The sequence below is a fragment of the Girardinichthys multiradiatus genome, chromosome 23 (assembly GCF_021462225.1).
Source record: "Girardinichthys multiradiatus isolate DD_20200921_A chromosome 23, DD_fGirMul_XY1, whole genome shotgun sequence".
Classification (NCBI taxonomy): Eukaryota; Metazoa; Chordata; class Actinopteri; order Cyprinodontiformes; family Goodeidae; genus Girardinichthys; species Girardinichthys multiradiatus.
The window spans coordinates 31,148,725-31,173,485 of record NC_061815.1 but is presented as its reverse complement, the minus strand read 5'-3'; the positions used below and the strand labels follow the sequence as shown (position 1 = coordinate 31,173,485).

At 39.2% G+C, this 24,761-nt stretch overlaps 1 protein-coding gene across 3 annotated transcripts; it reads left to right on the top strand.

Annotated features, from left to right (window-relative positions):
* The first annotated feature begins 12,276 nt into the window (after positions 1–12,276).
* On the top strand, positions 12,277–24,441 carry stx5a (syntaxin 5A). Of its 3 annotated transcripts, none has more exons than XM_047354489.1 (12): positions 12,277–12,411; positions 12,809–13,030; positions 17,776–17,849; positions 18,046–18,101; positions 18,208–18,278; positions 18,368–18,484; positions 18,677–18,733; positions 18,846–18,927; positions 21,459–21,545; positions 21,681–21,784; positions 22,999–23,120; positions 23,273–24,441. In XM_047354489.1, the coding sequence occupies exons 2-12, from the start codon at positions 12,968–12,970 to the stop codon at positions 23,430–23,432; spliced, it is 993 nt and encodes a 330-aa protein (XP_047210445.1). In that variant the 5' UTR covers positions 12,277–12,411; positions 12,809–12,967; the 3' UTR covers positions 23,433–24,441. The 3 variants fall into 3 exon arrangements, with proteins under 3 accessions (XP_047210445.1, XP_047210447.1, XP_047210446.1); XM_047354490.1 differs by having other exon boundaries at positions 12,298–12,411; positions 12,894–13,030; XM_047354491.1 differs by lacking the exon at positions 21,459–21,545.
* Positions 24,442–24,761: the final 320 nt, after the last annotated feature.

Here is a 24,761-nt window from a genome sequence, read left to right as displayed (position 1 = left end):
AGCAATCCATAACATAATATCTCTGAATAAGAACCTGTTTTATTGGCCTTATGCGATAGTCCTTTGAAATCACTCTGTAGTGAATCTATGTAATATCTGAGTTGTGCTTTTTTTAATTGAATTACAGAAATTAACTACTTGATGATTTTCTAATTTATTGAGATGCACCTGTATTTAGGATCTTTTTGGGAAAAAATACTGGAGTTAGACAGAATGGTTGATACCAGTCTTGTATCTCTGGTAGGATAAATTAATCTGGAGCTTTCATTTTGTCATTTTAAAATAAAACTGGAAAACATGAGGTATTGGCTACTATCAGAGGTCCTAAAATGTGTGCCAGGACTCCTCACTTTTGAAATACCGGATCGCATAAAAGGTTTTTTTAAACTCTTGAGTTTGTTAGTTTAAATGTTTCACCTAAGAAGCCCCTAAATAATTGTCAGTATCAAGTATTGGAGCCTTGGGGCATAATGATTAACCCCGGGGTGATTGGCAAAGAGACACTTGAAACAGTTCAGAAAGCTCTCCCTGTTCCCATCACCAGGCCAGACTGGGATTTTTTTCTATTTCTGCTTCATCAGCGTAAATAACCGCCTCATAATGATGAGTCAGGGAAAGCTTAAAAGCTTAAATCTCCTTTTGAGCTTTTGCTGCAAAGGAAATTCTGCATATATTTTCCTCTTTGTTAGATGCACTGATCAACCTGGAAATATTTTTTAACAATTTTAGTTTTTAGGTAACAGGTGGTCCTGATGCTCGGACCTCCAAAGTGGAAGAGGTTAAAGGTCTCAGTTAGGCAGATTAGGTTTCTTTTGCGTAGAGCCAGACTAGTTTAACCCTGTTTCTTTTTCTTAATACTAAACCCAGCCACCCAGTTCATGAACTGGACCACATATATACAGAATATACATGGATTATGGTATCAATCCTCTTGTTTAACTCTTGGGAATAGAGTTTTTTTGTGATATCCTGTTTGGAAATTGATCATTTGTATAACCATTTAACACTTTGTGTTTAAAGGTTGGGGAATTTTAAAATAAGCTAATAAATGTTTTGAGGGAAACCTAAGAGTCCTTGGACCCCAGTACAGATTGCACTTGTGTTTGAGATTGCAGAGCACATATTGTAAGATCAGTTCACAGTGAAACTAGAAATAAAATTAATGTTGAGGACCAAATGAAACAAAATCCACTCATACAGCATCTTGCAAAGGTACCCATAACCCTTGAACGTTTTCACATTTTATCAGCAACCACAAAAGCTTCAATGTATTTCATTTTTATGTTTTTTGGGGGGTTTTATTTGACAGATTTATGAAGTGAAAGAAACTGTATACAACGTCAGTTACATCTTCTAGTCGTTCTGCTGTATCTCCAGCAGCTTTTAGAGAAACTTTTTACCATTCTTCTATCAAAAACACCTCAAGCTCAGTCAGATTGGATGAAGATCTGAAAACATGCATTTTCAAATCTTGCCACTGCGTCTCGATTGGATACATGTCTGCACTTTGACTAGGCCATTCTAACACATAAATATGCTTTGATCTGAACCATCCCATTGTATCTCTTGATGAATGTTCTCAGTTTTTGCCCTACTGGAAGGTGAACCTCTGCCCTATTCTCAGGTGTTTTGAAGCCTCTAACAGGTTTTCTTTCAGGATTGTCCTGTATTTAGCTCCATCCACCTTTAAATCAATTCGCTTCCCTGCAATTCCCCTCAGAATGATGCTTCCACCACTATGTCTAATGGTAGGGATGATGTGCTTAGGGTGTACTTTTTCCACCCTGCATGTTTTCATTGTAGGCCAGAATTTTTTGTTTTTGGCAGAACACTTTCTTCCACATGTTTGCTGCGTTCCCTATAGGGTTTGGGAAGATGACCTCTAAAAGCTTATTTCAAAAATACCACAGCCTTATCGTTCTTCCACAAAAAGCCAACTTTTTGCAGTGCACCTCTAATATTTATTTTATCGACAGTCTTCCACCTGAGCAGTGGATCTCTGCAGCTCCCCCAGTTAGCATGGGCATCTTGGTTGGTTCTCTGATTACCGCTTCCCTTGTTCACCCTGTGTGTTTAGATAGACAGCCATGTCTTGGTAGGTTTGGTATTGTGCCTAGCTCTTTCTGTTTTTTGTATGATGGACTGAACAAAGCTCTGTGGGATGTTCAAAGCTTGAGATATTGTTTTATACCCTAACCCCTCTTTAAACTTTTCCACAACTGACCTGTCTGCTGCGTTCTTTGGTCCACATGTTGCTGTTCCTTCAATAATGTTCTGTAACAAACCCCTGACGCCTTCAAAGAGCAGCCATTCTATACTGTAATTAAATTACAATCAAGTAGACTCTATTCGGTCACACTGGATTTTGTTTAAGGATACCAAACTAAAAGGGGATGAATACAAGTGTATGCCACATTTTTCAGATTTTTATTCATCTTTCTTCCGCTCCCCAGTTATGTAGCACTTTATTTAGGTCTGTCACATATAATCCCAATACAACACATTGAAGTTTGTAGCATCAATGTGACAGAATGTGAAAAGGTTCAAGGTGTACTAATATTTTTGCAGAGAACTCTATATATTCTGTGTTGTGCACATTTTCACCAAGCATTCTGTTTAAATGCATGAAATCTGATCAGTTTAACCAGAAACATTTAATTCTACAAACATCTATTATCTGTCCTGCCTTTTTCTGCAGATATAAAGTGTGGACATGTTAGTATCTCTTAGATGTCCTTCTCCTGTGTGAACTTCAAACATCAGTGTGCGATGTACTGTTAAGGTAACTCTCTCCAGCTTCCACTGTCTGAATAAACTCTAGTTACCCCTTACTGAACTCTGTAACGTCCTATAACTTGTCATATCCATACTGTGTATGACATAGTGCATACTTTAGAGATGTATCTGTAATTTTAGCTGTTCTTTACAATGAATCTCTACTCTGCAAATACATTGTACTACTGTAGCCTATGTAGAGAAAAGAAAGCAACACTCTTTTTTTTTGCTGCTACACCATTTGTGCCCTTTTATGATGTCTTTGTAGAAAACAATGCAGGTTTATGTTGTATTAACTTGTACGTTAATTGATTCAGTGTCCTCATTAAAAGTGTACTCTGCATCCTCCAATATATCCAGAATTATGCCAGAATACAACCATGATGTTACAGATGTTATTAAAGGAAATGTCTTATTTTTCATATGAGCTCTGGTTCTCTTCCTGCCCAACCGACAAACCCTCTGGTCCCAGCTCCTCTGTTCCTTTGTTTCTTTTGTTTTTTAATCTCTTGTTGGACCGTAATGAAAGGTAAACAGCCGCTTTTCATTACGCTGCCACCCTGGGAGTTGGGCACTGAGAGAAAGTGCGTACGTGCTGTGACGCAGTGTTGTGAGACATAATATTGTTGCTGCGCCTCCTCTCATTTGTGCTGCTGAGTCAGACGTATAAAGGTGTGCAACCCCTCACTATTTATTTACTCAAATTCATGTTAGGCCTTTGTTTTTATTCAGATTTAGATTTTATTATCCTTAATATTTGTGTATCTGGGTTACTTTACCTGTGCAACTGTAGGAACAATGTCCAGTGTTTGTGAAACTCTGACAGATCTTCCTTTTTTCCTGTATTCTTTGTTGAAACTGTGTCTGTGCAGCAGAGCTAGTCAGCATTTGGTGCCCTGTTGTCCTCAATGTCATTTTATTAGAGATAAATGATGTGGTGAAATCATATATATTTAGCGTAGTGCAAAGATTTCAAACCACTTCTAGTTTATTTAAAGTTAAGCCCCAAATTATTTATACCCCAGGCAGATTTAGTTTTTTTTACTAGCATGTTTCCATTGATTGGAAGTAATTTTAATGTTTTGGAGTGGCCCAGGCAGAGTCCCGAATTGAATCTAACTAGCTAAAGATTAGGATGATGGCAAGAATGCCTTCCAACCTCAAAGTATTAGAGCTCATCACCAAAGATTAATTGTCAAAACACCAGTGGAAACATACAAAAAGCTGCTCAGAAATGTTAAAAAAGTTTGATTGGGGTAATGCTAATAAAGATTTTAACTCTGATTTACAGATGGGTATAAATACGTTTTGACATGCCAAGTCTTAATAAATTGTGAATAAAAGAGAGATTTTTTTCAAAATATATTCTCTTTTTACATAATTGTCTTACCTTTTGAGAGATCTCAGATCAGAACTTAATGGTTTAATAAAAATAACTTTTAATCTAAATCTGCTAGGGGTATGAATAATTTTAGGCTTATTTGTATACTTTGCTTCTTAGGAGTCAGCCTTTCTTGTAGCCTTTTACAAATATCTTGGTCAATATTTTTTCAGGCTTTTTTAAGCTTTTGTTTTTTTGTTTTAAGATTTTTGCAGCTTTGTTACTCATTTTCGGTCAAGTCCATTTACCTGACTATGACTATGCATTTCAGGATTCAGTCTTCTGTGACTGAAGTTAATCAGCATCCCAAATTTTGACTTGTTGTTATTCTGCACTGCAAAAGTTCACCAAACCTGTCAGATTGCATAGACATCTCTCATCCACCCCCCTCTTCAGGTGACCCCACAGTTTTTCTTTCAGATTTAGTTCTGAACAATTGCTATGCCATTCCAAAATGTGGCTGTTCCTTTCATAAAATTATGCTTATGTGGATTGGGGGGCATGCTTGTGATCATTTTGATGCTGAAACATTTATTTTCTGCTTTCTAATGTGCAGCTGAAGGTTTTTGGTCAAAACTGACTGGCATTTGGAGCTGTATATAATTTTATCCAACAAGTCAAAAAAAACAGATCCATCTAAAGAAAAGTAATCCCAGGGCATGATACTGCCACCACCATACTACACTGTGGGAAAGGTGTTTTGTCCCAAACATGCCACTTGGAAAACAAACACACACACACACGCAAACAAACAAACAAAAAAACATTCCTCTCAAAAACAATCAGGAGATGCTTCATCCTCAGCAAGTGAGACAACATTGGAAGTAACTGTAGAACCTGATCTGTGTTTGGACTGTTTTGATCCTGTGGAACTTCCTGAGTTATCAGAAATATTAGCTTCATCTAAACCTTCAACTTGTATGTTAGACCCAATCCCAACCAAATTATTTAAGGAAGTGTTTCCTCTGATTACCAGCCCCATTTTAGATATGATCAATTTATCCTTAGTAAATGGATATATACCACAGGCTTTTAAGTTAGCTGTAATTAAACCTTTACTTAAGAAACCTTCGCTTGATCGAGATGACTTGAAAAATTACAGACCTATATCCAATCTTCCGTTCTTATCTAAAATTCTTGAGAAAATAGTTGCTAATCAAATGTGTGAGCACTTACACAGCAATGACCTGTTTGAAGAGTTTCAATCAGGTTTCAGGGCTCATCATAGCACTGAAACAGCTCTGCTGAAAGTCACTAATGATATTCTTATGGCCTCAGATAATGGACTTGTGTCTGTTCTGGTTCTGTTAGATCTCAGTGCTGCATTTGATACAGTCGATCACAATATTATCTTAGAAAGGCTGGAATATGTTGTAGGGATCAGGGGAACAGCGCTAGGCTGGTTTAAATCTTATTTGTCTGACAGATTCCAGTTTGTTCATGTAAATGATAAATTATCTTTAAACTCCAGGGTTAATTGTGGAGGACCACAGGGTTCAGTCCTTGGGCCGATTCTCTTTACTATATATATGCTTCCAATAGGTCAAATTATCAGGCAGCATAGGATAAATTTTAACTGTTACGCTGATGATCCTCAGCTTTACTTATCAATAAATCCTGATGAACCCAACCAGTTAGATAGACTACAAGCATGTCTTGAAGATATACAAACTTGGATGACTTTAAATTTTCTGCTTCTAAATTCAGACAAGACAGAAGTTGTCGTCTTTGGACCGGAGTCTTTAAAAAAGAAACTGCTTAGTCAATCACTTGATGTGGATGGTATTAAATTGACCTCCGGTAAAAAACCTTGGTGTTATTTTTGACCAGGACATGTCATTTAAATCCTACATTAAACAGGTTTCTAGGATTTCCTTCTTTCATCTCCGGAACATTGCCAAAATTAGAAATATCCTATCCAGGAGTGACGCTGAAAAACTAGTCCATGCATTTGTTACTTCAAGGCTGGACTATTGTAATTCTTTACTATCAGGATGTCCACAAAATGCAGTTAAAAGCCACCAGCTGATTCAAAATGCTGCAGCAAGAGTTCTGATGAAAATTAAAAAGAGAGATCATATTTCTCTTATTTTAGCTTCCCTTCAATGGCTCCATGTTAAATCCAGAATAGAATTTAAAATTCTCCTCCTCACATATAAAGCCCTTAATGATTTAGCTCCATCATACATCAGATATCTGATTGCTCCATATGTTCCTAACAGAGCACTTCGTTCTCAGACTGCAGGTTTACTGGTGGTTCTTAGAGTCTCTAGAAGTAGAATGGGAGGCAGATCCTTTAGTTATCAGGCTCCTCTCCTGTGGAACCAGCTCCCAGCTTTAGTCCGTGAGACAGACACCCTGTCAACTTTTAAGGCTAGGCTTAAAACTTTCCTTTTTGATAAAGCTTATAGTTAGAGTGGCTTAGGTTATCCTGAGCTATCTCTGTAGTTATGCTGCTATAGGCTTAGACTGCTGGAGGACATAATGACCACTTTCACCCTCTTCGCTACATTCTCACACTACTCTCCAATTTTGCATTATTTGGTGTTATTTCAGCTTTTAACTTTATGTTCTCTGTCTTTTCTCTTCCTAGAAGCTACACCTGGCCTGACTCTGTCTACCTGTGACACCTTTCTGGAGAGAAGCATCATCCAAGCTTCTGCTGGCAACAACTTAATGCTCACCCTCTACAGATGATCCACATAGCCCTGTCTTTCAGTGTTTAACCCTTTCTCTCTCCTAAACACAGCTACTGACTGAGCTTTTACTGTAACTAACTCTATGTGCTCTTTCAGACTCTAATCTTGAAAACTGGCTCAAAGTTTATCTGTTTTTTCTTTCTAGATAAAACGACTAACATTTACTTTTGCTTCCCATAGAAAGTACTCCTGGATCAGTGCTTCTGTGTTCTTTTTGAGTCTCTGCTCTGTTCTCTCAAACCCCCAGTCAGTTGTGGCAGATGGCCGCTCACACTGAGCCTGGTTCTGCTGGAGGTTTCTTCCTGTTAAAAGGGAGTTTTTCATCTCCACTGTCGCTACATGCATGCTCAGTATGAGGGATTGCTGCAAAGTCAACGCCAGTAACTGTCCACTGTCGCTACATGCTCATCCGGGAGGAGGGAATGCTGCAAGTCACTGACTGGATGCAATCTGCTGGGTTTCTTAAGACAGAAAAACTTTTTATCCAATTTGAACAAATAACTGAATCTGACTGCACTGTTCAATGGTTAGGATTAATTGGAATGTTTGTACCTGACTTTGTGAAGTGCCTTGAGACGACATGTGTTGTGAATTGGCGCTATATAAATAAAACTGAATTGAATTGAAAAATAGAAAAAAAAGGAAAGGAAAATGAAAAAGAAAAAGAAGGAAGAAGGAAGAAGAGAGGAGGATGAGAGGAGCTAAGTGATGCTGCCAACCTCTCTGTGGAAAGGGCATATTGCCAGCTCTAAATATAGCAGCCAGATTAGGGAGACAGAGAAAAAGAAAAGGACAGAGTGAGTCATGTATCTAGACACAGAGAGGATGCCTTCTCTCTAGGATCTGCTCAGTTAAGCTCTTTGTAACTTTAATGTCTAAAATTTTACTAAATATTGTCAAAAAGAGAAGGACTCTATGTCTGTCTTTGACTCCTTACATATTTTGCACACATCTTCCTTTCCCTCATGGCCTCCCCTCCATTCCTCCCCCTACAACCCTCACTTCGTGGCATTGTCTGCTTGTATCAGGACTTCCTGTATTTTTCCACCTTGCTGTTCTCTCACTGTTTTTCTAATAACTGCAGCCATAATTTCCTCCCTGCTTATGTAGCAGCAGCTGTGTTGAAGCAGGTACTGGACGTTATCGGGTCTGTGTGTTGTCAGATGGTATCAGCTCACTGTGTGTCTGTGTGACAGAAAGGCAGATAACACAAACCAGGGGGCGAAAGAGGGAGATTTAGTTCAAAGTAGAGAACAATCAAGCGTATTTACAGGACGGGGAGGTTTTTTTTAAGGTGAATACAAAGAACCTTTTTCATTTTACACAAAAATGGTGTTATCTTCAACAGAAACATGGACCCGACATTGTCTGTCTCACTCCACTGAAGGACATCAGTCTTGATAAAACATCTATGCCTCTTTGTCACTACATGGGAAAGTGTGTTCAAAGACAACAGGCCCAGAAAGTATGAAAATGACAGAGAAGATGTGTAAATTCCTCTGAGTTTCAACAAAAGAACTTGATGTTCATCTTCTTAAGTACGAACTGAACTTTTTTCTTTGTAAATGTATTTCTGATGAGGCTTTTAAGATGGGATTCACACAAAAAGTTGGCAACAACCCAAGTAATCCACACACAATAAGCAAACTACATCATAAAGTCCATAAATTAGGTTTTGTGTAATAAAGTGGCCTCAAGACGTCTCCTGTATTGAGAAACTAGTGTCATGTGTTGCTTAGGAGGGATTTAGCCATTTTTCCACACAAGTCGTCTTCAGATCTCGACGGGGCCTCTTCCATGCAATCTGACTTTCACCTCTTTGCATTGATTTTCAATTGGACTGGTCTATTCTAGGAGCTGCAGTTTCCTTGGATGTATGTTTGGCATCACTGTCTTCCTAAAGCAATCCAGCGTAATCTCATTTTTAGATTCTTATCAAAAATGTCCCAGAACATTTCTCCATTTACCCTTCCTTCAATTTGTTGAAGTCTGTCAGTTCCATACCTTTTAGTTTTAGTCTCATCTGACTAGAATACATCCTTCCAGTATTTCTTTAGTTTGTCCAAATTTAAACAAGTTTTAACATGTTTTTTCTTCCCTGGTGGAGTCTTGCACAGTAAAGGTTTTTAGAGGTCACTGAGGTTGAGCGCACTACCTTTTGCTGATAAACTGTACCTCTAATTCCAGACCTTGGCTCTTGGACAACTCCTTTGACAAGAATCTTGCATGGAGCATCTGTTTGTTGAGGTTTTATGGTAAAATGATGCCTGAATTTCAAGGATATTGGGAATGTTCCAGTGGTGCACATTGGAACTTTCAGAAGTTTAGAAATATATATTTTTAACCAATACAATCTGCGTTCTTTGCAACATAAAGGTTATTCTCCCAAGGTCTTTGGAAAACTCCTTGCTTTTCATCATGACTTGTTTTATGTTATACCTTGGGAATGAGAAACCTTTTTATATGCCATCAATTAAGATTAAACAATCATATGTGAATTTGTACACATCAATGCCCTTTTACCCCCTTTTCTTCATGTGTTCCTTACTTATTCCTGTCATTCCACTTTACTAAACAAAATGTAATTCGCAGACATAATTGTGTTTATTTCTTTGTTGGTTTGGATTACATGGGTTATTAGTGACATTTGTTGTGAATTTCATGTCAAAATTATAGATACATTTAGAAAGAAAAACATTTAGCAGCATCAAAGACAATGGTCTTCATCTGCTGGATGCTATGAACATATCTATGAGTTTTTGTATTGCTTCAAAAAGACTTAAGACATATTAGACCATAATTTATTAACTGGCAAACACATTTTTATGCAACACCTTTACCATCATAAATATGGATCCTATGACAAAGAAAATGAGGAGCTAACAGTTCTGTCATGACTTGACATGGGTAAATGTCAAATAACAAGCATGAGAGGAAAGAGAGATGCCCTAATGGATTAAAGGTAGATACAAAAAAGCTGACATCTTAGCTGAATTGGAGGAGGGAGTCATTTCAGGCTCAGACAGGATGGTGGATGGCTATGTAAGGTTTTGAGACTGGGGGTCCAGCAGGTAAATGTTCGAGGACATAGTTGTGGTTTAGGCAGGCTTGATCCTGTCAGGAAGAGGATGCAGGTACCAGCAGGAGTAAGGGGACATTAGAGAGCTTAGCTGGATCTTATCTTAATTTTTCCATACCATATACCTGCAGGTTGACTCACCTGAGGCAGCGGCCAATCAGATCTGTTTGTGTTTCCAGTCATTGCAGATTTCCGTAACATAAAAGTCAATTCATTACTTAATGGCAAAATGTCAGCAGTGGAACCAAGATCCACAGTGGATTTAAAAAATATGCACATTTTTGAACTATTTCACATTTTGCCCTGTAATGACCACAAAAGTATACATATTTTAATTGGATTTTATGTGGTAAACCAACACTATGTAGCACATAATTGTAAAGATATTGTAAAATGACAAATAAAATAAAAAAAACATGCTTAAAAATAAAGATCTGAAAACTCCGACGTGGTTGGGGTCCATGCCTCTTGTAGTCTGAGACCCATATATAAAATACCAATACCCTTCAGAACTTTTTTTAGTTAGTAAACAGATTTAAAACTTGGGCAGTACTTCACCTTCTAGTAGGAAAACAACCCCAAACATACAGCCAGAGCTACCATGGAACAGGTTAGATCAAAGCATATGTATGATGATAACAGACACTGCATCAAGCAAACAAGGATGAACACACATTTCATATTATTTTGGGCTTTGAATTATTTATTTGAACCATCTGCTGCACAAATTGTAATTTATTGCTGATTTTCTCCTGATCCACATAGGGTCAAAATGTTAACATAGAAGCTCAGATATATACAGTACAGACCAAAAGTTTGGACACACCTTCTCATTCAAAGAGTTTTCTTTATTTTCATGACTATGAATATTGTAGCTTCACACAGAAGGCATCAAAACTATGAATTAACACATGTGGAATTATATACTGAACAAAAAAGTGTGAAACAACTGAAAATATGTCTTATATTCTAGGTTCTTCAAAGTAGCCACCTTTTGATTTGATTTCTGCTCCACACACTCTTGGCATTCTGTTGATGAGCTTCAAGAGGTTGTCACCTGAAATGGTTTTCACTTCACAGGTGTGCCCTGTCTGGTTTAATAAGTGAGATTTCAAGCCTTATAAATGGGGTTGGGACAATCAGTTGTGTTGTGCAGGAGGTTGATACAGTACACAGCTGATAGTCCTACTGAATAGACTGTTAGAATTTATATTATGGCAAGAAAAAAGCAGCCAAGTAAAGAATGATGCCTTCAGTGTGAAGCTACAATATTCATAGTCATGAAAATAAAGACAACTCTTTGAATGAGGTGTGTCCAAACTTTTGGTCTGTACTGTACATACACCTTCAACAATTTTGAGTTGATAGTCTTTTGCAAGTTGCACGTGGACCACACACTTGTACCAATAAACAAGCTTCTATCATAATTCAGGCTGGATATTTTACCATTCTTGTAGGGAGAGTTGTTGGAGTTATTTTAAATGAAATTTCCTTGCAATGATATTGCTTTTAAGCATAGTCCACAAACTGTTAAAAAAAATTGAGGTCTGGGCTTTTGGTGTCTAAGTTACAAACTTGGATGATTTAAGGTGAAGTTGAAGAATTTGAAAGTCATCTTCCATCTTCATTATTCCATGCATTTTGTAATTTGATTGAGTTAATTGAAAATAGTTTGTATACTCAAAACCATATTCTCTGTTTAATAAGCAGCAAATAGTATATTATTAATAAGGAAACTCATATGCATACTCTAGCTGGTCAATGTTCATCTAGAGGGCCCCTTACTATACATACAGATAACCCACAATTTTATAGTTTCGTATAATGGACCCATATGCTGCTTTAAATCAGAATTAGAACCAGCTATACATGCCAGGACTGTGTGCACAAACAACAAATTTGACTTCAGCTTCACATGTTCATAGCATACAGATATTAATTTTAAATATATAAACTTTAGAAGAAATAAAATAAAAGATTTAAAAAAAAATTGTGCCTGTACATATATGTGTATGCACGAACATACACGAATAACACAGTAAACAGTAAAATGTAGGCCTCATTATTTGTAACGCTGTTTATTTTAAGAATAATAACTTTTTGTGTTGTCCTTGGCACTCAAACAAATGTCAGCCCCTGCTGGTTAAATGCTGAAAATGCAGTTCTTGTACCCCGCGAACCTATCAGTGTGTTTAAATTTTAGTCACTTTATTCATTATTTATATTAATCAAGGTAAATTAAGTTAGATTTAGTTTTTTTGTCCCATGTTGATCATTTAACTGACTCTAGGGAAGGTGAAATGTTGCCCTCTGCTGGCGAAGCGCTACAACTGCACGGATTTTCAGTCTCTCTAAGTAGACGTGGCAGTGACGTCAATTCCGGAAATGACCCGGATCGGAACTTTAACAGAAGGGCTGGTTACTTCTCATCTGAAACGTCGAGAAGCCTCGTTAAAAATGTTGTGATATCGACTCAAGTAAGTTGAAACGAAGAAAATTATAGATTTTTCAAATGAGAAAAGACTGGACTTTGTCAGTTTAGGCCGTATTACATCACGGTAATGATGAAGGAATCGCTCGAAGAACCTGTTAGCATCCCTTAGCTAACGTTAGGCCGTGATCAGCTGTGGGTCATGATGGGCGGCCTTCTCGAAGACTTCAGATTAATCATCCTTACCTAATGAAATGTATATTTAGCTCTTCGTTGGTCCATGTGCTTGTTAAGACCGACGTTCCTCCTTTACCGCCCAGTTTTAGTGGTTTAAACCCTTGTTATGTAGTTGTTGAAGCTAGCGCCTAGCGGTGCCGGTTGGATGTTGTTTTTTTCTGATGGAGTAAGCTCTTCAGAGATGTTGTTTTTATTTTCTGTCACAGACATGCGCATGTTTATGAAGGACACTCCACCTTGGATGTAGGCTTGTCGGCACATCTGGTGGTCATCCTATTTTGTGATTATCAGACCGGCTTCAAGAGGAACATCCAGCAGTTTGGAGCGGTCCACAGCGGGTTCCTAACCCTTCAACCGGCGGCACGATGACGTGCCGCGACCGAACCCTCGAGTTCCAGTCGGCCTGTAAATCTCTCCAGGGCAGACAGGTATGTTGTCGTCATAGCACAGAAACACCAGTGGTGGTCCCAAACTTTATGCATATAAAGTTTGCTTTCAGTTCATCTTTTAAGATTGTTTGTTTTTTTGTTGTTTTTTGTGTTTTGGTTCCACTTTTGGTTTCTTATACGCATCAGATTTAGAGAGAGTGCTAATTCCAGTTTGAAGACCAATCTTGGTTCCGATAACTTTATTTGAAAGCATACCACTTTCTATATTTTAAGGGTAAAAGCCTTTCTATTAAAGTATTACCAAGACAATGTGTAATGATATGTGGACTCAAAATGAGACACTAATATATATATATATATATATATATATATGACTGGCTTTATTTGAAACGCCAGAAAAAAGACCTTTTGGTGATGCTGTGCACACTTAACTTCAATATACAACTCTGTGAATGTTTTGTAATTCATAACCTTAATTTTGTACAATTTTAAAAGTGAAAAGCCTTTTTAAATGGATTAAAACCAAACCATATCAATACATGTGTCAGAGGTAATACAGGGTTTCTGCAAAGTCAGTAATTTGTAATTCATCCTGAGGAATTCCTGCATATATATGCTATGAAAAACTGCATGCCTCACAACTCGTTGAAGTGATTTTAAATGTTCGGCTGTTGCCACAAACATGCAGAAGATTGATGCTGAAACTGACTTACTGTATGTTTAGGAATTTAAAATGGAAACATTATTGTTTTCTTTTCTTCTAGCTTATTCATCATTGTGATACTTTTTTCAGTAGACGTTAAAGTTTTTTAATCTGGATGTAAAAAAAAGTTTTTCTTAACCGCTTAAGTCATGAAGCAAAGTAAAACTAAGTCATTAGTAAGTTTTAATGTTCATATTTAATCTCTGTCCTAAATTTAAATCATATTGGTCTTTTAAAGGCTTAAATATAGCTTACTAAATCATGCAAAAACCCTGTTATATATTAATTCATAAAATCTTGTGATTCTTTTAAATAAAGACATGCATTGTTTCTGTAGCAAATTAGCCACAATTCAGGACATGAGAATCTAATAAAATTTAGTTAATTTTGGGTTGAGATTCTCTTTTTAAATGGGTCATATCTATGATTAAATTCTAGGATTTGTTTCCTGTGTACAGATGTACCACTGACATTATTTGGACATATAAAATGTATGCATAGAATGAACCCGTTTTAATAGAACCATGGAAAAGAGGAAGTAGAAAGGCCTTTATTTTCTGTCTTAACAAAATACTAAACTTGTGTGTGGTTCGATGGTAATCTAAAGATTCAGTGTTCCATGTTGTTTGACAACCGTTTAAGCAAAGGAATTACAACGTGTCGGCATAAATGCTCCTTAACCGGGTCATCATTTCTTTTATCACTTCAAATCCATAAAGTGAACCATATAACAAGATACACACTTTTTCTTCAATCCGCTGGTTTGAAATAAGTTGAAGCAGTCAGCACCATTATTTATGGAATTAAAAATATTTACTGTTACGTTTTTATTAATTATTATTATATTGGATCTTTATGCATGATGCAAAAACAGCTTGTTAATATCAAGCTTAAACCATTTTTTTATTGTTTCTTCGCTAACAAAATAAAAGGTCTTACAGAGCTTAAATATTTCACGTAGCAGCTGGTACTGGTACGTGAAAGCTGGTACAGCCTTCATGTCCCTGATCTTTAGAAAGTCCAGTTTCCTTCCAGAAACCTTCTACGCTTATTTTGCTTCCTGCAGTTTAGCATTAACCGGTTGCTAATGTTGCAAAGATTTAGTGTTTATCAGAAACTTCCACATTGAAGTTGTTCTGGTGAATCTGTTGTTTAGTTTAGTGACATTAAAATAAGAAGACATACACACAATATTTTTTTTATATTTTTTCCTTTTCCTTTCAAGAACCATTGACAGTGCATTGCTTGCTTTTCACAATACTGAAGCTTGACTGTTAGAATAAATGTGTGGAAAGTATATAACTGTTTTCTGAACCATCCTCCACGACGCCCCCCAACAGCTGCAGCCACAATCCACCACCCCCACCTCCCCAACCTCAAGAGGGGCCTTGGCACGTCCAACCCCCACCCTGAAGTTCCCCCCCACCAGCCCCCTACCCACGCCGAGGACGGCTCTTTCCATCCAGGAGAGGGACGTCAACAAACTCTTCAGGAGACAGAACCAGCCAGCCTGAAGCACTGCGCTGATCAGCTGTCTCCAGTCTTCACAGACATTTTTAACACCTCACTGGAGACATGTCATGTGCCAGCCTGCTTCAAGTCCTCCACGATCGTCCCTGTTCCCAAGAAGCCAAGGACCACAGGGCTTAATGACTTCAGACCCGTCGCCCTGACCTCTGTGGTGATGAAGTCCTTTGAGCGCCTTGTGCTCTCACACCTAAAAGACATCACCGACCCCCTCCTGGACCCCCTGCAGTTTGCCTACAGAGCCAACAGGTCTGTAGATGATGCAGTCAACCTAGCCCTTCACTTCATCCTCCGGCACCTGGACTCCACAGGAACCTATGCCAGGATCCTGTTTGTGGATTTCAGCTCTGCCTTCAACACCATCGTCCCAGCTCTGCTCCAGGAGAATCTCTCCCAGCTGAGTGTGCCCAACTCCACCTGCAGGTGGATCACTGACTTCCTGTCTGACAGGAAGCAGCGCGTGAGGCTGGGGAAGCACGTCTCTGACTCCCTGACCATCAGCACCGGTTCCCCCAAGGCTGTGTTCTCTCTCCTCTGCTCTTCTCCCTGTACACCAACAGCTGCACCTCCAGTCACCAGTCTGTCAAGCTTCTGAAGTTTGCGGACGACACCACCCTGATCGGACTCATCTCTGATGGTGATGAGTCTGCGTACAGATGGGAGGTGGACCATCTGTTGGACTGGTGCAGCCAGAACAACCTTGAGCTCAACGCTCTAAAGACAGTGGAGATGGTTGTGGACTTCAGGCAGAACCCAGCCCCACCTGCCCCCATCACCCTCTGTGACTCCACAATTGACACTGTGGAATCTTTCCGCTTCCTGGGAACCATCATCTCCCAGGATCTCAAGTGGGAGCCAAACATCAGCTCCCTCATCAAGAAAGCCCAGCAGAGGATGTTCTTCCTGCGGCAGCTGAAGAAATTCAACCTGCCAAAGACTATGATGGTGCACTTCTACACAGCCATCATTGAGTCCATCCTCACCTCCTCCATCACCATCTGGTACGCCGCTGCTACAGCCAAGGATAAGGGCAGGCTGCAGCGTGTCATTCGGTCTGCTGAGAAGGTGATTGGCTGCAGTCTACTGTCGCTCCAGGAACTGTACACCTCCAGGACCCTGAAGCGGGCAGGGAAGGTTCTGGCTGATCCCTCCCACCCCGGTCACAGACTCTTTGAAACTCTCCCCTCTGGCAGGAGGCTGCGGTCCATCCGGACCAAAACCTCACGACACAAGAACAGTTTTTTCCCATCTGCCACCAGCCTGGTTAACAAAGCCTGGAAACCACACTGACACTGTCCCTTTCCCCCCCCCACCCCTTTTTTTGCTGACAGGACACTTGTAACCTTTAACTCTATGCGTTACATTAACGCTCAGCTTGGACTCCTGCTTTACTTGCACAATGATCACCTGCACTGTTGTATTGCTCTTGCATCTTATACTGCTCTATATTTACTCTCACTCACTTAAAACTGCACATATATTTATATTATACAGGTCATTCTCAAAATATTAGCATATTGTGATAAAGTTCATTATTTTCCATAATGTAATGATGAAAATTTAACATTCATATATTTTAGATTCATTGCACACTAACTGAAATATTTCAGGTCTTTTATTGTCTTAATACGGATGATTTTGGCATACAGCTCATGAAAACCCAAAATTCCTATCTCACAAAATTTGCATATCATTAAAAGGGTCTCTAAACGAGCTATGAACCTAATCATCTAAATCAACGAGTTAACTCTAAACACCTGCAAAAGATTCCTGAGGCCTTTAAAACTCCCAGCCTGGTTCATCACTCAAAACCCCAATCATGGGTAAGACTGCCGACCTGACTGCTGTCCAGAAGGCCACTATTGACACCTTCAAGCAAGAGGGTAAGACACAGAAAGACATTTCTGAACGAATAGGCTGTTCCCAGAGTGCTGTATCAAGGCACCTCAGTGGGAAATTTGTGGGAAGGACAAAGTGTGGCAGAAAACGCTGCACAACAAGAAGAGGTGACCGGACCCTGAGGAAGATTGTGGAGAAGGGCCGATTCCAGACCTTGGGGGACCTGCGGAAGCAGTGGACTGAGTCTGGAGTAGAAACATCCAGAGCCACCGTGCACAGGCGTGTGCAGGAAATGGGCTAATTTTGGGTTTTCATGAGCTGTATGCCAAAATCATCCGTATTAAGACAATAAAAGACCTGAAATATTTCAGTTAGTGTGCAATGAATCTAAAATATATGAATGTTAAATTTTCATCATGACATTATGGAAAATAATGAACTTTATCACAATATGCTAATATTTTGAGAAGGACCTGTATTGTAGTTATGTTTATACTGTTTAATTTGTACTGTATTGCACCGACTACGCCAAAACAAATTCCTTGTATGTCCAAAAACGTACTTGGCAATAAAGCTTTTCTGATTCTGATTCTGTGGCGAGCCAACTGAAATATAGTCTACTCCTTTTTTTTGAGTTTGTGAAAAAATGGAGGAACAATTGTTCTGCTTGTCTTCACGTAGGTCTGATATTTTGTTTATTTTGTACCTCCCCTAGCAAAATGGAGTGCAGCCCAGTAAGCCAGTTCACAACGCCCTCAGGCAACACAGTGACTTCACGCTTATGGCCAAGTAAGATCCTCATTCTCTGCCTTCATATGTGTTTTTACAGCTCATAGATATTTGCTCACTCCAAACGCTCTTTAAGGTTGAAAGTAACTCGTCCATATGTTGAGGGCATCGCTTAAACTTGCAATACAGAATACATGACAGAAACGCCCTTAATGGTGTGGATGCCAAATAAAGCTGCATCTCTGTGACCTTGTAGGAGAATTGGAAAAGACTTGAGCAATACGTTTGCCAAATTGGAAAAACTCACTATTTGTAAGTACATTTCTTTTTTTGTAAATTTGCTGTAAAGCAGTAAAACAGTTTGTGTGCAGCTTTGTCCAAAATGCTGATTGTTTTTGCTGTCGCTGTGATGTTTCAGTGGCGAAGAGAAAATCTCTATTTGACGACAAGGCGGTGGAGATAGAGGAACTCACCTACATCATCAAGCAAGTGAGTTGATATAGCGGCCCGGTTGTGAGTTTAAACTGGGGGAAGCGTTTTCATGCTGACTCATCTGTCTCCTGCGTTTGCGTCTGCAGGATATCAACAGCCTAAACAAGCAGATTGCACAGTTGCAGGACTTGGTGAGGTCCCGAGGCGCTCCGGGTGGCCGACACATCCAAACCCACTCAAACACTATCGTGGTGTCGTTACAGGTATCCCACAGTCATAAACTTCCCATTCAGACTCTGCAGGCAGATGCATCTGAAATGATGCCATGAAAAAACATGTGATAAAAAATATTGCTTATAAAGTATTTGTTTCTGTTCGTGTGTAGTTAGAATAAATTTAAGTGTGGTGTGAAAAACCTCATTAAATGATTTTTTTTTTTTTTTTATTGTTTACAGTCTAAACTGGCATCAATGTCTAATGACTTCAAGTCAGTCCTAGAAGTCCGAACTGAGGTGAGAACTTTTTCCCTCCCTACATATTTGTATTTTAAACATGTTTATCCGTTTAGATTGTAATCAGAGGTTCGTTTCCTCTTTAATGTTTATCATTTCCATTTTTCTTCAGAACCTGAAGCAGCAGCGCAGCAGGAGAGAGCAGTTCTCCCAGCCTCCCGTGGCGACTTCTCCTATGATGGCCAACAACTTCAGTAAGTCTGCCTGTTTCCTGGTTTCATGCATGCTCAGTCATTTTTACACGGGTGGCATTTAAGCAAAGGCATACAGCTTCATTGTGGCGCGTTCACTTTGCACAGATAGAGCCAAACATTCAGGCAAAGCTGCGTTTCTGGCCAAAGCAAAGGGTTCTGACAGCCCGTGTGGTCTGGGGAGATAAGCAGCAGCAGTTAATTCAAATCAAAAGCTGAAATGTTATCTCTGCAGCCCAGAGGACATTGAAAGGTGACTGTAAAGTTTCTCTTAGAGATGTGGTCCTTCTGTGTAATGAAGGGCCACATTAACTGTCTTAGTTTAGCTTGAAAGGGTGTCCCACATGTCTGCCTTCTGCTTAATCATGTTAATATTTTTAACACTCCTTACAAGGGAGGGCCTAGTTGGATAAATAATTCACTTCACCAATTAAAATGTTTACCACTAACCCTAAATTCACTGCAAATACTAATTTAAACATCAAAAAACAGTTGAAAACTAAAAGGTTTCAATTTGATTTCTTTTTATTACGCTTCATATTACTGTTAATAACTGAAAACAGTGGGTTATATGAGATCTTTATTTGACAGAAATGTGAAGAGATGCACCAGTCAGCCAGAAACCAAATCACCAATCAGTGGTTTAAAAACAGAAAAATCTTATATTTTTTATTCTTTTTCTTTACATTTTGCATTTAATCTATTCATTTAACTGCATCAAAGGTCCTGCCTTTTCCAGTGAATAAACACATAATGTACAACACATGTTGTACTTTGATGGCACTTTTTTTTAGCTTAAATGTCGGTGTAAAAACTGTTATTGTCAAGTCAGACCTCCCAGAAAACCGAAGGCCTGAATCATGCAGAAGGAAATTGATTGGTGCATCTCTAGAAACATGTTCAGGGTCCAGTAGTTAATCGACCCTTTCAGTCCAGACTGATTGTAGTAGTTTAGGTTCATCTAAATCACTTAGAAAATCATCAAAAAATTCCATTCATTTTTTTATTCAATTAAAGTGAAAGTCCTAGAGATCGTTACACACTGAGTGATTATATTTAAAGTGTTCATTCAAAGATTATGGCTGATGGCTAATGAAAACAACATTCAGTTTCTAAGTGTTGGCCTGTTGAAACATGTGTCCATCTGCTGTTGAGCATAAGCAGTCAGTACTTTATCAGGGCTCCTTCTGCATGAAGTTCTGCCTGAATGCAGCGTGTTATAGAGGTGATCAGCCTGTGGTTCTGCTGGGGTGTTGAGGAAGCCCAGGTTGGTTTGATATCAGCCTTTAGCTCATCTGCAATGCTGGTTCAGGTGTGTCTCATCTTCCTCGTCGCTATAGTCGTTAGATTCGCTGTGGGCTTTAGTTCAGGTGAGTTTGGAGGCCAGTGAAGAACAGAGATATGATGGTCATTAAAGCAGGTATTCATACTTGTAGCTGTGTGGTCAGGTACCAAGTCCTGCTGCAAATTGAAATTAGCCTCCATAAAGTATGTCAGCTAAGGGAACCATGAGGTGCCCTAACTTTGGGCTTGATAAAACACAGTGGACCAACATCGGCAGGGGACATGACTCCCTGAATCGTTATGGAAACTTTACTCGGGACATCAAGCAACTAGGATTCTCTGCCTCCTTAATCTTTCTCTAGGCTCCGGGACATTCATTTCCAGATGATATGTAACATTTCCTTTCATCTGAAAAGAAGACGTTGGACCACTGATCAACAATTAGTCCATTTTCTCTTTCCAATAGGCAAGAACCACTGTCTCTTGTTCAGTTGTAACCCATGTCCTGCTTTGCAATCCCTTTAAGGCTAAGGTTGTGTCTCCTGCTTGTGCACATTTTCCCACTGCACCTTTTTTCTTCCACTAAACCTTCCATTAATACGCATGGGTACATCCCTTTGTGAAAAGCTAGGTTCCTCAGCAATGACTTTTTGTAACTCACTCTCCTTGTGCAGGGTGTCAGTGAAAGGCCCACAGCAATCTGAACCACCTATAGGTGATGACATTTCTTTATTACAAGTTTTGGTTTTTTTGGGCTTGTAAATATTGAAGTTCTCTCAGAAACTGAATTTTCGATTTTCATTAACAGTAAACCATAACGATCAAAATTATTACTGTGTGTAATGAATTTATTTAAGTTTCACTTATTGAGCTGAATTACTGGGATAAATTAACTTATTAATGATGGTCTAATTTCTTGGTTCCTGTATGTTTATCTTCCTGTTTTAGTTAAAGAACTCATCTTTTACTGAAACAGAAACCATATGATCCACAAAGATCTTCCCATAAATACCCTGATAACTATATCTTGATCACGTTCTGTTGGTTTTCATTAATTCTTTACATTTAAGGATTATATGAGCAAATTATTTCTGCATATCCACGCTGAGCATGCTGCTTCAGGTTAACTGGGATAGCATAGGTTGTGGTGCCAGTGTACAGCTGTTGCAGAAGTGTTCTGCTCAAAGTCTTTGTGAATGATTATTATTGTATTTGGTCCTCTGTAATGCAAAGATTAAAAAATATTTTAGGGAGCCGCAAAAAAGGGGCCCAGGAGCCGCATGCAGCTCGCGAGCCGCGCAATGACTACCAGGGCTATACAACCTCAAATTTAAAAGGTACTGCCCCTGGATCGCTTGCCTCACACAGCGGGTATGAGCAGCAACTGTATGTGCCCGCTGTTCATTCAGCTTTTTCCGCTGTAACATTCAGGGTTTTTGTCTCGTTTATCACGCTCGTGTTGTTCCTTTCAGAGAGCTCGGTCCTGATGCAGGATGAGTCCCGGAGCATGGGGGATGTGGCCATCGATATGGACTCGCAGAGCAACCCTTTGCAACTCCAGCTCATTGATGAACAGGTATTCCACTGCTGTCTGTAAATCTCATACAGACAGATGCTTTTAGGTTTTCTGTTGATGTACAGTAAGGATGACCCAATCAGGTGTTTTTTCTCCTGCCGTCCATCTAGGCCAGTTAAGAATAAGGCATTTGCTGTAAACAGTCCTGTTTTTTTTTTTTAAAAACCAAAGCCATTTTTTTTTTCTTCAATAGCTTGTAAGTGCATTTCATCGTTACATCATGCTGCTGAGCAAATGTCCAGGGTCTAGCGTTGTGATTGTGTCCAAATTAACTCACTCGCCATAACGTTCCAAACGCAACGGAAGTACGAGCAAGACAGTCTCTTGTTTTGAAAGATCTGTATATCTGACTCAACACCCAAAGCTACAGTTTGCTCAACTGCTAGGCTAATGATAGCCTGTTATGATATGATTCAGTGATGGAGCAATGTTAAGCACATATCACATTTTACAATATAATAAATTCATGTTTGGAGGTCATAAAAATTGACTTTTTAGATAATTTTTGCTTGCATCTGTCAGTTCATGTTTTATTCAATAAAAATAATAGTGAACAACCAGATGATGATCCGAAGATCTTCTTTTATCGTACACATGTTTTACAGGTAGATATTTAAAGCTGTCGTGTGTCTCCAGCCAAGAAAAATCCCCCAGGGGTCTGGTGAAGACTCACCAGCAGCCAGATGAAAACTAGACCATAATTCTGCATCTTGATCCTGCTGAAGATGTTTTCAGGCTATCACTAGGATGGTTTATCTCCTTATCTTTATGACATATGGAATATTTGGCACAAAACCTACTTCAGAGCAGGTTCACTTAACGCTTCATGAACTCTGACCTTTACTCCGAACATCATCGAATGCATATAGGATTGTTTCATCTGCACAGCCCTGCTCCCTACGGGCGTCTGATGCAGGGAGCACGGCGTGCAGAGCAGGTCACATGACGCAGATGGTGAGCTGCAGCAGGCAAAACAATCTCTTTCACTGTGAACTTCTTGTAAAGGATGAAAAACACTTGGATTGTTTGGAGAATCCCAGATATTTCAGAATAGGGTTCACAGGCTACAGCACAGTTTTAGCAAGCTATGCAAACAAGTAGGCTGTGGTGTGGCGAATCATTGAAATCAACAGCTTAAAAATACTTTAATGGGAGTCTAGAGGCTTTACATCGAGTAAAAGTACCTCTTCTAAACAGTTGATGTATATTTCCAGGACTCATACATCCAGAGCCGTGCCGACACCATGCAGAACATCGAGAGCACAATCGTGGAGCTGGGCTCTATATTCCAGCAACTGGCTCACATGGTGAAGGAGCAAGAAGAAACCATCCAGAGGTAAGAGATGCATGAAGAAAAGGCCCTCGACAACACAGACCATATTATTCTTATACTTGTAATACTGCTGTGTTTAAGCTTTTTGAAGATGACTGATTTGATAGAGGGAACTGTAATATCTACATTTCTAACTCTGTGTGTCCTCCCTGCAGGATTGATGCCAACGTGGAGGACACACAGCTGAACGTGGAGGCCGCACACACAGAAATCCTCAAATACTTCCAGTCGGTCTCCTCCAATCGGTGGCTGATGATCAAGATCTTTCTCGTCCTCATAGTTTTCTTCATCATCTTCGTCGTCTTCTTCGCGTAAAGAAAAGCACATCAGATGAAGCTAAAGCTGGACCAGGAGGAGACGTCAACACAACAGACTTCTTTCTAACGGTTTCATGGAGGCCTGGGATTAATTTAAACAAACGTGAACTCAACCATTTATTTCCCAGCTGTGGACTCGCAATAAAGTACTTTGGTGAAGAAATGAAGTGATTGAGCTCTGTCCAAATAAAACCAATAAATGGTGTTAAAATCTCCACTGTTTGTAGAGAGGAAAATCTGCTCTGCATTGTACTTTGACCAACTATTTGTAAACATTTAATCAAAATGGCTGTAATTTAATAGTTTGATTCTGCAAACTGTCGTATAATTTAGATTTATTTCTTCCTCTTTATCTCCTTTTTTCGTCATCCATTTTCTACTTTTAATTCTAAGCCAAACAGTAGAACCAGAATCTATTCTCATGTTGGTTTGCGTTGTTTTGCTGGGAGAGATAATATCTTGTCTAATCATTAATTCATCATTCATTTATGCTGTGAACGTTTTCTTACCCAGTTAGATTTTGTTATGCTTTCAAAGTTTATTTGCCAAATGGGCAAATGGGTGATCTCTTTAACCTGTGACATGATACAAAGATGCTCGAGAGGTCGGGTACATTCAGCTGAACTCTGCAGAATAATTTAGACAGTATAGAAATATATTGAAACCGTTTTCACTGGAAATGTCTGCCAGCCCTCAGCCAGTTTCAGTTATTAAAGGGATTAAGACTCATGCGGTGCCCCAGAGAGGATCAGTGCTTATGAAAGGGTTTCTTTTTGGCTCAAGCTGCCAGATTCCCTGGAAGTATCTGGTTGGTTCCCACCCCTCTGTATCTAATGTACAGGATGTTATTTAAAGTATCGTCTCTTTTTAAGAAGAAAGAAGACATGGTTCCTGGTTTCCCCTTCAGTTTTTTTTAGCCAAATGCCTTGACTTTATTGTACAAAGTGCAAATAGTTCTAATGATGTATTGATGAGAGTGCACAATAATAAAACAAAATGGGACCCTGGCACTGATGTGTGGAGCTTTTTGTGGGGGGAGAAGAGGATCAGGAGGATCGGACTACATTTATATATTTAGTGATGCAGTTCACTTTTAGTTTCTCTGTACCACAAAAACATGGTCTTTGTTTTAGTCAGGAGGTTTTTGTCGATCGTCTGCAAATTAACTCAATATGAACGGATTTGGATGAAATTTCCGGGCAAGGTGTGAATTAGGACAAGGAACAGATTTGATTTTGGTGGTGATGCAGAGCACCATCTAGATCCAGGATTCTTTATCATTGCCACACTATGGCTCTGGAGTTCCCACATGGGTCCTCATCCTGTC

Bases quoted from the DNA above. Each gene is read 5' to 3' on its own strand.
- stx5a (XM_047354489.1), top strand. From the start codon at position 12,968: ATGACGTGCCGCGACCGAACCCTCGAGTTCCAGTCGGCCTGTAAATCT. The intron at 17,850-18,045 runs GTAAGATCCTCA...GTGACCTTGTAG, and splicing joins GACTTCACGCTTATGGCCAA to GAGAATTGGAAAAGACTTGA. The intron at 18,279-18,367 runs GTGAGTTGATAT...TTGCGTCTGCAG, and splicing joins TCACCTACATCATCAAGCAA to GATATCAACAGCCTAAACAA.